This window comes from Neolamprologus multifasciatus, chromosome 3 (assembly GCF_963576455.1).
Source record: "Neolamprologus multifasciatus chromosome 3, fNeoMul1.2, whole genome shotgun sequence".
NCBI lineage: Eukaryota > Metazoa > Chordata > Actinopteri > Cichliformes > Cichlidae > Neolamprologus > Neolamprologus multifasciatus.
Genome location: NC_140441.1, coordinates 26,761,898 through 26,776,667, shown reverse-complemented (window position 1 = coordinate 26,776,667; position 14,770 = coordinate 26,761,898). Strand labels below are relative to the sequence as shown.

Genomic DNA, 14,770 nt, shown 5'->3' with positions numbered 1-14,770 from the left:
GTCATTCAGCATTTAGCAAATAAGTGTCAAGTTCAATGAGCTCACAGGTTTCTACATTGCTTATATTAGGCCTTGAAAGACATTAATCAACATGGTAGAGGTGAAAAAGTTGGCATCACAACTTCTTCACTTCTGCATAACAGCCAGAGCTTCCTTCCTTCAGCCCAAGGCCAGGATAGAGAGGCTGAGTGAATACTATGCGCACTTTGTGAAGCAGAGTCATGATGTCAGAGATGCTGTAAAACGACAGAGTACCTGACCTGTAATCCAGGTACACTCCAATCTGAGAGGTTCGAGGACCTGACACTGCCTTGGTTACTAAGTTATGTCTGAAAGTATATCCTTTTGCAGAGCACTCCAAACTCCAGGACTTGTCATTCTTCCCAAATTCTGAGTCGAATGATGTTCGGCTGATGTTTTTGTAAGACGCTGCCACTGACCAGACGCCACCACTCCAACTGACCTCCCAATAGCACCGCCCTGTTAAACCCTCTCTGCACAGCACCTGCTTCACACCTCCAAACCTGTCCGAGTGAGATAAATGAAAATGCTCATAGCAGCCACTCGTCACTCGTTGAGAATCTTCTGAAAGGTCCAAGTATTTGTTGACCGAGTTGGGATCCAGTGTTAGAGGACAGTGATCTGATAGACAAGCAAACCAGGAATATCATCAGCCTTCTAGTATTTAGTAAGTGATTACTGCTTAGATATACTGATATACTTACAGCACAAAAACTCATCTCTGGTCTTTGGCACAGGTGGCAGCACAACTTTTATATCAAAAACTGATAGGAACAAAATAAATGAATAATACTGGATTAAGTGGAATCAAGTAGATGGATATTTCTCTCAGGTACCTGTTGCAGAGATCTTGGGCCATGTGGTCTCCAGAAGCTTCTTCATGTCATCTCTCAGCTGAGTCAGACATTCGGTCACGGTTTCCACTGAATGTTGAGGACGAACAACAGCGCCTGCTGGCAAGTCTGGAGATTCACATGAGATGGAGAGAGACTGGAAGAGCTGGAAATAAAAAAAAAACAAAACAAAAAAAACAAAAGTTAAGTTAAAATTTAATTTTTGAACATATATAACATATTAAATAAAACCAAACAAACATTTTATGTGTAACTATAAAGGAAAAAGAAAAAAAATCTGTGCAAAGTTTCAGCTCCCTGCTTTTCTCAAAAAAGTATTTCTACAATAGATCTAGTTTTTCAATATGGCTCCATCAGTATCGGCTCTCAGGCTACGTCCACATGTACATGGGTATTTTTCAAAATGCAGATTTTGCTATGCTTTGCACCACATTATTGTTTCAGTGAAATTAATTTCTACATTTGTACAATGGTGGACTGTCTCTAATTTTACTCTCTGCAGTGTTCACACACACACACACACACACACACACACTTTGTTGGCTCAAACTGCGTGTTTCACATTAGGAGGTTTCTCTTTCACCTGGACTACTTTTTGCTCGGGTGTGAAGCTTTGATGGCCTTACATGAAATGAGCGCTACAAAACATAGCAATTAACAAAATAGTGATAGTGCAGTGTTTATGTCTTCATGAGGTAATATTTAAACAGGTTTTCGTCTACAACCATTTGAGCTTTTACAGCTCCAGATGTGACGTTTTTGGTTATAAAACACTGAATTAAATATAGAGTCTAAATGGTGACAGAATTGTAGAAAGAAACATAGGTTGGCCTACAACACAAAAGACATTTCCTACCTGAATGAAATGAATGTGATCTTCTGTATGAGAAAGCTGTTCCAGGTCAGCGTCTCTTTTCTTCAGCCTGGCGATTTCCGCCTCCAGCTGCAGCTGCAGAGCTTCTGCCTGAACAACTGCTAGTTTCTCTCGAGCCTCAATCAGCTGCTTTATTAAAGTATGTTGCTTTTGTATGGAGGAGATCAGCTCATCAAAGAGCTTGTCTTTGGACTTCATTGCAGTCTGACAACAAATCTGTTTTATACAAAAACGGTTTAGATTAGGAAAAAAAATACTTTTTGGAGGCAAATTTAGAAAACTGAGGCAAAATTCATAAACCAATATAAAGGAAATAAAATGTAGCCACTGCATTTAGTAAATATGTAATAGTTAGTGTCTCATTGATGGATTTTAATTTCTGATTTTTACTCCAAGTATTTTCTGGAGCGCTTTATTTTTACTCATGTTGTCCTCATTAGCTCCTTTAAGTGACCAATTAGGTTTGCTGTTAAAAATGTGTTTGTCGTGATTCATCTGCAGTTTACTTTGCATCTTGACTCATTGTGAAAAGTTTCCATGTAAACAATATCTCAAAGTGTACATGCAACTATGTGCCTGTTGCACAGAGATGAAATGGACCACAGTCAGCCAATTCCAGTTGCTGACTGAATCTCTTGTAGTAGGTACATTGAAAATACATGATTAAAGCCTGTTAATGCTCTTAATAGAAAAAAAATTGTATAACTCATATGAATCATCTCTGTATGATTGTAGGGTCTTCACCTTATGGTATAAAGCACATTAAGGAGGCAGTTATTCTTATAAAAGCTGTATTAATCTGAAAGCAGTAGTTGGAATTTAACCAAGTAATTTATGAGTTTACAGTACCACAAAGCACAACATGTACTAGACAGCACTGTGGTCAGTAGAGATATTTGGTTTCTAGTCTTATTTCCACACCTTGAAGTCCTTCACAGCTTGGACCAGCTCATTCACCTCTTTTTGTCTCTCCTGGGATTTCTGCTTAACTGCACTGTGACTCAGAAAAAGCTGTCCCTGCAAGAAGAAACCACAGGATCAGACAAAAATTAAAACACTCCAGGTTCATTTAGTTTTTTTTATTTCTCTTTACCTGCTCAGCAGCTCTTTCTGCTGCAGCTGTCACTGTTGAGTGGCACCAGTGATCGTCCATGGTGCACAAATAGCAGATACACCTTCGATCAGCCTTACAGTAAATATCCATCAGCTTGTTGTGCTTTGCACATATTTTTTCCTTTAATGGCACTGTAGCAGACACCAGCTGGTGAAGCTTCAGCACAGGAAAACTGTGGTGAGGCTCAAGATGAGCCGGACAGTACGATGCCAAGCAGGTCAGACAAGACATGCTGGCTTTGTTTCTTCTGGTCCCACAACAGAAATCACAGGCAATGTCTGTTGGTCCTGCAGGAGCAAGAGGAGAGGATGGGCGGGGCTGTTGGGTTACTGTCCTCTTCAGCTTCTCTACAATCTACAGTGATCAAATAAAAGCGGTCAGAGGTTTTGCACGACAAACAGAATCAAACTAGAATGGAAAGAGGATGAAGTCAGCTAAAGTATCCCAATTGTGTATTTTCTTTAAAATTGTAGAAAATGCAATGGAAAAAAAGACAACATAATATGTTGTTGTGTACAGAATAGCTGGCTATGAAAATAATGTAGTGTATGAAAATATTTTAGGAGTAACAACAGTGGGTGTGGTAAACACCTACAAAAAAATCTAATGCCATGCCAAAATAAATAAGAAATTATACTCCTGGGACGTTATTAGACACAGAGAATCAGAATGGAAAAAAAGACCAATTTCAATGTGGCATGGTTATTCATGCCAGACATGCTGGTGTCCGTCTTTCAGAAACTGCTAATCTTCTGGGACTGATACCCACACACAATGCCAGGTTACTGGTGTAGGTGTAATCAATCACTTGTATTTATAAAGCACTTTAAGACAACCACAGCTGACACAAAGTGCTGTACATTGGAACCAAAAAATAAAAATACATAAGATATAAATAAAAGCCAAATAAAAGAAAGAAAAAATAAAATAATGAATTAAATAACTAATTTAATTTCAATGGAAAACTAAGTCTCACTGAGGTTAAAAGCCAAAGAATAAAAGTGGGTTTTAAGACGTGATTTAAAAGTGGACAGTGAAGGGGCCTCTCTAACGTGCCAGGGCAAAGTATTCCATAATTTTGGACCCACGATAGAGAAGGCCCTGTCCCCTCTGAGCTTCCTCCTGGATCTCGGTACCTCCAGGAGCAGCTGGTCAGCTGACCTGAGAGACTGACAGGGTGTGTGGAGATAAAGAAGCTCAGACTGTGAAGGCATTTAAAAACAAACATGAGAATTTGAAAATTAGACACAGGCAGCCAGTGCAGTGAGGCTAGGACAGGGGTTATATGCTCTCTTTTACAAGTTCCTGTTAGGATTCATGCAGCAGCATTTTGAACCAGCTGCAGACGTGAGAGTCTGCAGAGAGAGGTCCCAAATCTACAGAGGAGGACTCGCAGGAACCACTGGGTCCAAACACCAACAACTGTTTTCTTTTCATTAAACCTTTAAAGGTTTAGAGCCATGTCATGAGAGGTTTTGTGGAGATGCCACCTTTCTGCTTCAGTGGCAAATAAATTTGGCAGCCAACTGCATAACAATGAAATGTGATCCCATGCCTTCTAAGGATGGAACCCAGAGGCAATAAATACAATAAAAAGAGCAGTGGACCTAAAATTGAGCCCTGTGGGACACCGCGTGACAGAGGAGATGAAGAAGATGATTCGGACTCTGAGAAGGCTGACACAGAAAGTTCAATCTGACAAATAAGACTAATACCAATTGAGTGCAGTGCCACCAAGACCCACTACATCACTTAATCAAGAAATTAGAATATTGTGATCTACGGTGTCAAAAGCAGCAGTTAGGTCAAGCAAGACAAGAACAACATGGTTACCAGAATCACATGCCAGAAGGATGTCGTTAAAAACCCTTAATAATGCAGATTCTGTGCTGTGAAGGGTTTTAAAACCTGACTTTAAAATCTCAAAGATGCCATTATCATCTAGAAAGTCTTTCAGTTGACTAAAAACTATTTTCTCTAAAACCTTGTGAAGTAAAGGCAGCTTGGAAATAGGCCTATAGTTTGCTAAAGCTGTGCGATCAAGGCCTGGTTTCTTAAGCAGTGGCTGCACTACTGCATGTTTGAAATTTGCAGTAACCACACCAGAATACAGACTGCTGTTAATAATTAATGTAATGGTGTTGGGGATATTTTCTTGACACACCACGTGTCCTTTAATAACAGATTAGCTTATCTGAGAGATGCTGATCATGGCACAAAGCTGAAACCTCACCTCAACGACAAATCTGCAGCAACTGCGTGATACTGTCACGAAACGTTGAACCAAAAACACTGAGGAATGTTTCCAGCACCTTGCTGAGTCTGTGCCACGAAGAATTAAAGAAGGTCTGAAGAAAGGAGTGGGTCAAACACGGCACTAACCACGTGACCGGTAGGCGTAAATGTGTATTTAATTAACAAAACAAACAAATAAACGTACATTAACTCGGATTTTTTTTTTCTTTTTTTCCAAGCAGCACGTCACCTCAGCCAGCACGTTGTTCCTCCCGAGGACAGGCCTTGGACTGAAGGTCTCCCTACACTGAGGACAGCTGTACGTTCCCTTTTCATTTTTCTGCTCCCAGAACCCCTCGATGCAGATTCTGCAGTAAGTGTGTCCACACTGGATGGTGACGGGATCTTTGAGCAGGTCCAGACATACCGAGCAGTAAAACTGATACAGGTCCAACTCGACGGCACACTGCTGCTGCCATTTCTCTGCCATTTGGATGAAATCCACAGGTGCACAGCGGAGTTTTTAACTAATTGAAGGGAAAAGCAGGGAAATGTGGGGTGGGGCTTCAACTTCTGCAAGTCTTAAACCAATTATTATGTGACAGTTTTGTTATAGAAGCTTGCTAACGCCACTTAAAAAAAAAACAATTAATACATTAAAAATAATGACAAATATAAAAATAAAAAGCAAACAAAAACCACTGTTCCCTGCAAATGTTATGTATTTTATATATTATTTTTTTAATTAATTTTTTAAACGATAATTAAACTTAAATAATTTACAAAGTTCATGTCAATGTTAAAAAAAAATACATAGACGAATGTATGGGAACAGGATGGGGACAGCTGAGAAGCTAATTAAGGTGTTTCTTCTCTTGTTGATATGATTCTTCTTCTTCTTTTTTTTTTTTTTTGGTCCCGTTTGGCTCTTTTGCCATCAGAATTACTGTCTAAAGGCGAAGAAAGATGCCCAACGGATTTACTTTACCAAATCGACAACCCAGCCTTGCCGTATTGGTCTATTTGATTCGCCTTTTATTGTTTATTTTAGTTTAACCTGCTAAATACGGGACAGATGTGATTGTTGATATGATCCTTGTGTTATTTCCTCATTTCCCAGTGAGGCAATATACTGCAGACATTAGCCTTACATGAAGCAAATGATGATTGTTTTCTAGTGCTGTAAGTTATGACCTTTGATATGTGTGCACACATGGGTGTGGCTATCTAAGAAAAAGACCTAATAGCCTCTGGCCAAAATGATTTTATCTTGCACATTTGAATACACAGAAATGTACACATAAAGAAATAAATACATCTATCTTTTAGTATTTAAAGATAAAAGATAGATGTCAGTAGTTTTTTAAGTACAGTATTGTAATTATGAATATACATTGATTAGTATGTAATTTACATCTTCCAGAAAACTGATGTGTTCTCATAAACCTAGAATTAATTGATCAAAATCAAAGGAATTTTTATTTGTGGTTACACCTTCAGACTCATACCTATACCTCCTACACATATCTACAGTATGAAGAAAAGACACAATGTGACTGGCATTGGGATAAAATGAGTGTAAATATTTGCACAGTAGCCTTTCACTAATGGCCAGACTTTTAGAGATAGAATGATTTTAAAAGTGACCACAAAGCTACCTGGCACTTCAAGTAATACAAGGCAGAGATGTAATTTAACCAAACCGTCTGAATTTTTGATGTCTAAAGTTTTTTTGATCTCTATGTCACAGTCACACTGCCGTGTGTCCCTAATAAATAGGCCAGTGAGTGCTACTCCTAGTTTTAATATAAACTTTAGAGTAGAAAAGCCTTAATAAAAGAGATGAAAAATAACTTTAATAGTATAAAAGTTACTTTTTTACTGAACTGGGTGTCATCATGGCACAGAAAGTTTAACAGAATTATGTCTGGGGACAAGAAATCCTGCGATCTGCTGATATCTAGTGGTGACTCACTGTAATTACGACTCTAATCATTGAGACTCCTTTTGCGTCTCTATGGATCTTAACGGGACTCTTGTTTGAGCAACACGTTCTCATCACCAGCTGCTGTAGGCGCAAAATCCCTACTGTATATTTTGAGTTTAATATTTAGCTCATGTTTAATTAATATTTCATAGAGATTTTTGTTGATCCTTTCAGGAGTAGTAATATGCACATTTCAGTTATGTTTACTCAGGGCTAACCACCAAAGACAATTGCACTGTTTGTGATTAGGAGATAAAATAGGTGCTTACCACTTTAAGAACAGAGATACAGTTGCAGGGGGGTGGTTTAGTAAGTTGAGGGCCATGTCTGAAAACATCAACAAATTTTCATTCAAGTGGAAGAGTTTTCTTTTTGGATATCAGAACATTCACCAGACACAGGCTCCTTTTTTGGGCTTGTTTTATTGGAAATGACACTGCAGCTGAGTTTCGTTGGAGGATGTGGAATAGGAGACTTTAAAAATACTCCATAATTGGATCACTTTATCAGAACAGCTCTTTTATCAGAGTTACAAGTTATCTGTTCTGCAGCCTCTAAGCAGCTGGCAGCAGTAACATACCGATTACTTTTAGCCCACACGCTAAAGTTAAAGTAAAACAGGATGCTTCTAATAATTTCTCCCAAAAGGTGATGAATAAAAATAAAAAATCACTAGATAAGAAATGACAGGTTGTTGATCAACATTTAAATATATGTATTTTTAAACAACTATTTAGCTTAATTTTCAGTTAAATTCACAACAAAGCACAAAGAGACAAGAAAGTTTATAGGAACAGTGAAGGGTACAAAGTTTGATCTTAAATAATGAAATGACTTCTAGGTAAAAAGGTCTGGCTGCTGAGTCCTCCCACCATGACTGGTACATTCCAGCTTTGTGCCACACCTCTGTTATAGTTAAAACAAAATAGTAAATAAAATAGTATAGTTAAAAACGCTGAAGATAAATTTTCCCTCATAGGCAGCAGGACGAGGAGACAAGAAGGCACAAATTAGTGAAACAACAGTTGCCAAGTCATCTTCTTACAACTTGTAGTTAATGTAGTTAATTTTTCCCCCTCTATTTGTGGTCAATTTCAAATGTGCTTCTTTTCTTGTTAATAACTTCCCTTCTCTGAGTAATCTTTGTTACATCAACAGACCTACAAATGTCTGACCTCTAAATAAAATCAATAATAAACCATGACTCACTATGGCAACATAGAAATAAAGAACAGAGTTTTAATTTTAATCCACCTAAACGAAGAAAATGAACATGTGTCAGTGCTGACCAACATGTTTACCTTAACAAAACAGGAAGGAAAGAAATACAAAAATAACAAACTATATCATCATTATTAATGAAATAGAAGTTCAAATATATATCATTTATTTTTATACTTTTTGTGGTCATCATTTACCCAGCTTAAATGCATTTTTGAAGTTTTTAAATCTAATTATTCAGCTGTAATCTGACAATTGTAGGAGATGAAAACTGAAGGTAAAAGTCTGGAGAAACAGGACAGACACAGTTTAATGCACCTGTGATATTAGTTGCCCAGACAGGAAAAGACTCCAGGGTTGATCCGCCCTCAAGTCAGATCTTTTATAACCGTTTGCTTGTTTTAACTATATTTTTTCATCAAAAATTAAATCTTAAAATTTCATTTTAAGAATATAATTTTTTCTGTCATTACTAGATAAAAATCCTTGAGATGGTTTAAAGGAAAACTGCTATAATGTTTCCCAGCCAGATCATGTTTTCTTAATATATAGAATTAATACAATCAATAGTTTTATATTTAACAAAAAAGAAGAAGAAATTAAATCTCTGAATTTGAAACACTATCCATTTTAAAAATACAAAAGTAAAGCCAAAAATGTTAGCAACAATGTCTTAACTGCTTCTTTTTTTTAAAATTAAGAGCCAGCCTCAACTAGATTTATATTATAACTCATACCAACCATTACAGGGATGTAAGTGATTACACCATTGTTGCCAGTGTTACAATAATTTTAATAGAAATAGTCGAGTTGAATCGCTGAAAGCAGAAATTCTGTTGGTACAGGTTGATTCACTGTATGCAACAGCTTTCAGCTACCTTAACAGCTACATCCATCACTTGTACTACTCCATCTATTGCCTCCGCAACTACTCCAGCAGCTCCTTCTACTACTTCCATTTCCACTCCTTCAATTGATGCTTCAGCCATGCCCTCTACCACCGCTGTTACTGAAAGAGCTTCCCCCACTGCAGACAACGCTACCTCCTCAGCCGCCTCCTCTGCTGCTGACAGCACTGCCTCAACTGTTTCTTCTTCGACTGCTGTTGTCAACGCAGCTGCTCCTTCTCCTTCTGCCAGTACTGCTGCCACTTCTGGTGTTTCTCCTGTCATTGATGTTGTCATCTCTTGTGTCATTTCCACTTTTAATTGCTCAGTTTCTTCTTCTTCTACTGGCACGTCTGTTTCTATAGTTGGTAAAACTTCTGCAGTCCCAGTTTCTTCTTCGACTAGTTCCTCTGTTCCATCTTCTGCTTCTGCATCTTCGGCTTCTTCTTCCAGTGTCGCTGCTTCATCTGTTATTGATGCATTCACTTCCTCTTCATTTGTCTTCCTAAAAATTTTAAGTAGTTTTGAGAAAATATCAGCTCCCGTTTTTGCTCCAGCGACGCTCCTTTCCACTGCTGTTTCTTTTGTTGGAGTTCCTTTATTCGGTGTAGATACTGACTGTGTTTGTGCTTTTCCTCCTGCCTTTACCGCAGTTACTCCTTTACTTGTTTCTTCCTTTGACACTGTTTCTATTCTCTTCTTCCTTGCTGCTTGTTTGATTGTACTGACTCCTTTTATAGCTAGAGGTACAAGTGCAACACACTCCAATCCACCAAGCAAAGCTGCAATTAGCAGGCCTTTACCTGCGATGCGTGCAAATTTAGCCACGTGCTGTTTATAGACTCCACTTTTAGCTCTTTCCCTGGCTTCTTCTGAAGACATAGTCACTGATGTTTGTTTAATATGCTCTGCCTCTTTCTGTATTTCTGTCTCTATTGCTTGTAGTAGGTCATTGGTGTAATAACCACCTTTGTTTTCCATCACTATATCATCAATGGTTTTGAAAAGCTGTTCCGCTTGGAACTTGTTGCTCCTGTATTCATTCTTTGCCTCATTATTCCAGTACTTATTATCTATAACGTGGCATCGGCCTCCACACTTCTGAACGAGATCAGCCAGGCATTTGCTCTGACTGACAAAATCTTCAATTTTCATTTCCTCCGGCAGTTGGTCACCGTGAGTGAAAAGAATTACAGCATATCGTAAAACCTCCTCGGAGAAATGCTGGAACATGTTTTCGATGACAGACTTTTCATGATCTGTGAATTTCTCCACTTTAAGAACAACGATAAAGGCATGAGGCCCAGGAGCGCACTCAACAATACATTGCAGTATGTTGGGCTTCATGTCCTCTTCTGATCTGCTTGTGTCAAAGAAGCCGGGCGTGTCAACCAAAGTTATGGATCTTCTGTTAATGAGTTTGGACTTGGAAATGCAAATGCTCGTCTCTGAGTCAGGGGAATGGCCCATTTTGAACGTGGTTTCTCCAAATAAAGTGTTTGCAACACTGCTTTTTCCAGCTCCCGTTTTCCCGAGGAGGACAATCCTCCGGGTTGGTGGCACTACAAAAAAAAAAAAAGGTTTCAGAGTAACTTTGGTTTTTTGTTTTTCACATTTTGTTTATTGCATCATTTCTAATGTAATTTTTCAACTTTATTCCTCAGAACCAAAATGCTTCATGTAAGCATGACAGTCTCAGTCAGTAATCATATTACACTCTGCTCACTTGCTGTAAAAGTATATTATCTATGTCTCTGTCAAGTTTATAGAGAAAATTTAAAGTTCATAGAAATTAGAACTAGAAATTTAGGACATTATGTCTTACACATTACCTATATATATAATATCTTGGGATTACATTGCCTCAACCTCTTCATAATAGTTGCAGCTTTCCTTATACTGCACTTTACCATCCAGAGATAGTGAATCATCTTTATGGATATTTATTAAATAACTAAGAGACTGAGACTAGGACACAGCATAATGTTGCATAATGTTGCATAATGTGAGCCAACTGGAAGCAACAAAAAAAGAATACATTGTTAACATAGAATAAATTAGCACAGTTGATAGAATTGCTTTTATTTTCTTGAATTATTAACACAACTTTAGTCACAATGATGCAAATAAAATTTGTATTGCAGTATCTGGAAAAAAGATATTGTGTGATGAATAAAGTAGCTGCAAATGTACATGGATGATAATAGAAACAAACTTAACTTACCATTCATGTTGGCAAGAAATAGAAGTGCAACAGGTGGATAGATCCTCAAGTCCAAGTGTTTGATGTCCCTTACTTATCTGTGCTTGCATTTGGTTGCCTCTACCTTTACTTACAAACTTATACTGATTAACTCCCTTATTGGCTGACAGATGCTGAACTGCACTAACCTGTGAATGTGAGACGAGAGGCAATGTTTAACCAGATTAGCCTACAGATATCTTATGGTCCCACTATTGAAACTCAGTTTCACTGAAATACCTGGCACATCCCAGCCACTGCTATCCGGCTCCAATGGCTACTGGATATTTACACTATTAGTCCGTTTAGACACACCTTCTGATTTAATGTTTTTTTCTTTATTTTCATGATTATTTATATTGTAGATCTCACTGAAGGCATCTAAAGTATGAATGGAATATGTAATTATGTAGTGTCAACAAACGAAAACTCAAAACATGTTTTGTATTTTAGATTCCTCAGAATAGCCACCCACTGCTTTGATACTTTGATTACAGATTTCCACTGGTCTAATGTCCATTCCTTGTGTTTCTTAGCCCAAACAAATCTCTTCTGCTTGCTACTTTTCTTTAGTTGTGGTTTCTTAGCTGCTATTTGACCATGAAGGCCTGATTTGCGCTGTCTCCCCTGAACAGTTCATGTAGAGATGTGTCTGGTACTGGAATTCTGTGTGGCATAAATATGGGCTCTACTCGGAGGTGCGGTTAAAAAGTGGAGCGGAAAAAAAACATTAAATGAGAAGGTGTGTCCAACCTTTGGCTGGTAGTGTATATATCTATTTAGATTAATTTCATCTTTAACTTTTTTTCTAGGATATTAGTTGCATCTTCTTATACTGCACCATCAGGATCTCCTGGTGTTGGTAATGACATTATTATGTTTGTATTCCATATTATATATCCTGTTTCACTGCAACCTGGCGACAGCATACAACACAGACACACATGCAAACACACTCGTGGACAGTTAAGTGGTGATGAGCAACTATTTGGTTCACAAAAGACAAATTCTTTGTGAAGCAGAAGTGAAATGCACAGAAACTACCCTATAGGTTCAACTTTTATCATATTTAGAGTTCAAAGTTACGTGCCCCACTCATACCTCTAAAGTACATCGGAGCATTCAAACTCATAAACTATGATAATAAAGATACACTGATAAAAAGAATTCCCGTAATCCATATCTTTAATGACACAGCATGCCTGACTAAGACTGAAAATAAAACTAAAGGTTTGTCTTACAGCCCTTTACACAGAAAGAAAAAAAAACCCTGTAATAATGAGATGTGTGGACATTGTTGGTTGTTCTAACAATACAGTTCTGGAGTACAGAACAGATAAGGTAAAACAACTTTGCAGACAGAGGCTGAAAGACTACTCCTGATGCACGAGGCTCATGTGGAAAGGTAATGACAGAGTACTACAATTGCCCCTGGACCCACTAGTAGACTTCTGTGTGTAAGACTTGAACCATATGATAATTAAAAATGACATTTCTTTTTATTCTGACATGATTTTACCTATCACCGGGGTTGAAGAAGAAGGCTGTTTTGTGACAGTGTGACAATCAGAGCCTAAAACAGATGAGACCAGTGAACAAGGACAAGATGTCCAAGGTTTTAAAGAATTTTAAATTCCTGCATGTCGTCAGTAAAAACCTCACAAGCACATAAAACATCACTCAGCTGTTATTACCATGAGTGTAAATTACTACAAATATGTATCGTCTTCATTTTATTTATTCATTTAGGATTTTATGAACTTTGGACACACAAACCAAAAGTGAAATGTGATGATAGTATGAAAAAGGCCTGATGTCTTATCTGCTTAAGTAAACTACGATATCGCGTTTGATATATTACAAATGACATCTTGTGTAACAGGATCATACAGAGGCCAAAGGAATGACATACCTCTAATGTTGGACAGCATATCTGGTTCAGATATTTTTCAAAAAAAAATCTATACTTCTGTGATATTGTTGAATTGAAATTTTAAGGCAAACTGTGAAAAACCGTGAAACTGTACATGACCTAACTGTATATATTAGATGTATGTGTGATAGATAGATGATAGTAAAATAGCAAAACAGCATGGGCTTCGCCTGATAGACATAAGGAACAGAGGCCATTGACTTGTAAAAATTAACATTCAGCCCATCCATACATACGCTACATCTTATCTATGTGTGGGTAGTGGGGTGGGGGCAGCAGTCCAAGCTTCTCCCCAGCCACCTCCTCTAGCTCTTCCATTAAACAGAGCCAGCTGAAAGATATGGTCTTATCAGCATGTCGTGGGTCTCCTCCTGGCAGGACGAAACAACACACCTAGCAGGTATTTAGGAGTCATCCTTGTTAGATTCTTGCACTACGTTAACTGTTTTATTTTCAGCATGGAGAAATAACATCTCTTCTTTTTACCATATTTCAGAGACAAAGCCCACACACCCTGCTTATTTCTGGTGCGTGTATCTACTTGTACTCAGAAAAAAAGAGAAGATTAAGTGACATGGTTACATTGTTATAACAACTCCTCCCAGAACTATATTTACTATTTAAATAAAAGTGACTTGACTTGATTTATCTGACTTACTTTGTCAAAGACTTGTCTATTTGTCTGTGGCTTATGTGCTGACATGCTGATTGTGGTTGTGTTTACATAATGGGCACACAGGTTTGGGATAGAAGAAAGGATTAAGGGGGTGGTGTCTGCATCTTTTAATAGATGATACTGTGACTTTGATTTGAAAGAAATGAAAGAAAGAAGGAAATTTGTGTTTACAGGCTTTATAAGCATAATGAAAAACCGGTATTAATTGTGTCCTTACCATATGCATGTCTTTCTAGTATACTGGGGTTTCTCATAATAATAATGGAAAGTTGGACCGTCTGTCTTTCATAAACACACAGAGTGGAAACATCTTAAAGGCTTGTAAAAGAGTTATTTAAAAAACATACCAATCTTTAGGAGAGACAATGTAATACATTTTGAAGGCTAAAGCATAGCAAATACTATAAATACCAAATCACAGTATATTATAACCAGCTCCCAGGTCGATATAATATTGTTCACCCTAAGAAACTACAAAGATTCATCAATAGTTTTTTTTATTGCTGGAAGAAAAGAAAAGAAAAGAAAAGAAAGTAATTCAGATATATACATTTCCATTTAATATGTACCTGTTTCATTGAATTGTAGTATGACATAATCAAGTTTAAATCAAAGCATTTACACAAGTTCACTCCTGAAGGTCTTAAAATGTGTGTTTATTTATAAGTTGCTTAAAATATTTTTTCAAATTCATAGTAATTTATTATTCTGCTTACAGCTGACAGA

At 37.5% G+C, this 14,770-nt stretch overlaps 2 protein-coding genes and 1 long non-coding RNA gene across 4 annotated transcripts in view; all 3 read right to left on the bottom strand.

The window, feature by feature from the left end:
- The window catches only part of LOC146522334 (uncharacterized), a 59,212-nt gene that overhangs the window by 1,664 nt on the left and 42,778 nt on the right, over positions 1–14,770 (bottom strand). The window lies entirely within an intron of this gene.
- LOC146522341 (tripartite motif-containing protein 16-like) lies at positions 7–5,620 on the bottom strand. 2 transcript variants are annotated; one of them, XM_085143599.1, is made up of 7 exons: positions 5,349–5,620; positions 2,843–3,217; positions 2,671–2,766; positions 1,732–1,965; positions 858–1,020; positions 726–785; positions 7–642 (listed from the first exon to the last, which is right to left on the bottom strand). In XM_085143599.1, exons 1-7 carry the CDS (start codon positions 5,586–5,588, stop codon positions 116–118), a joined length of 1,695 nt encoding a protein of 564 aa, XP_084999725.1. In that variant the 5' UTR covers positions 5,589–5,620; the 3' UTR covers positions 7–115. The 2 variants fall into 2 exon arrangements, with proteins under 2 accessions (XP_084999725.1, XP_084999715.1); XM_085143589.1 differs by lacking the exon at positions 726–785 and having other exon boundaries at positions 5,349–5,615.
- On the bottom strand, positions 8,906–10,737 carry LOC146522340 (uncharacterized). Its single transcript, XM_085143611.1, has one exon. The coding sequence runs from the start codon at positions 10,661–10,663 to the stop codon at positions 9,158–9,160; it is 1,506 nt and encodes a 501-aa protein (XP_084999737.1). The 5' UTR covers positions 10,664–10,737; the 3' UTR covers positions 8,906–9,157.

What these genes read in the sequence shown, in the direction of transcription:
- LOC146522341 (XM_085143599.1), bottom strand. Translation starts at nt 5,588, where the DNA reads ATGGCAGAGAAATGGCAGCAGCAGTGTGCCGTCGAGTTGGACCTGTAT. An exon ending in CAGAAAGAGCTGCTGAGCAG is followed by an intron (nt 2,767 to 2,842) that starts GTAAAGAGAAAT and finishes TTCTTCTTGCAG; the next exon opens with GGACAGCTTTTTCTGAGTCA. An exon ending in GCCCAAGATCTCTGCAACAG is followed by an intron (nt 786 to 857) that starts GTACCTGAGAGA and finishes TGTTCCTATCAG; the next exon opens with TTTTTGATATAAAAGTTGTG.
- LOC146522340 (XM_085143611.1), bottom strand. Translation starts at nt 10,663, where the DNA reads ATGGGCCATTCCCCTGACTCAGAGACGAGCATTTGCATTTCCAAGTCC.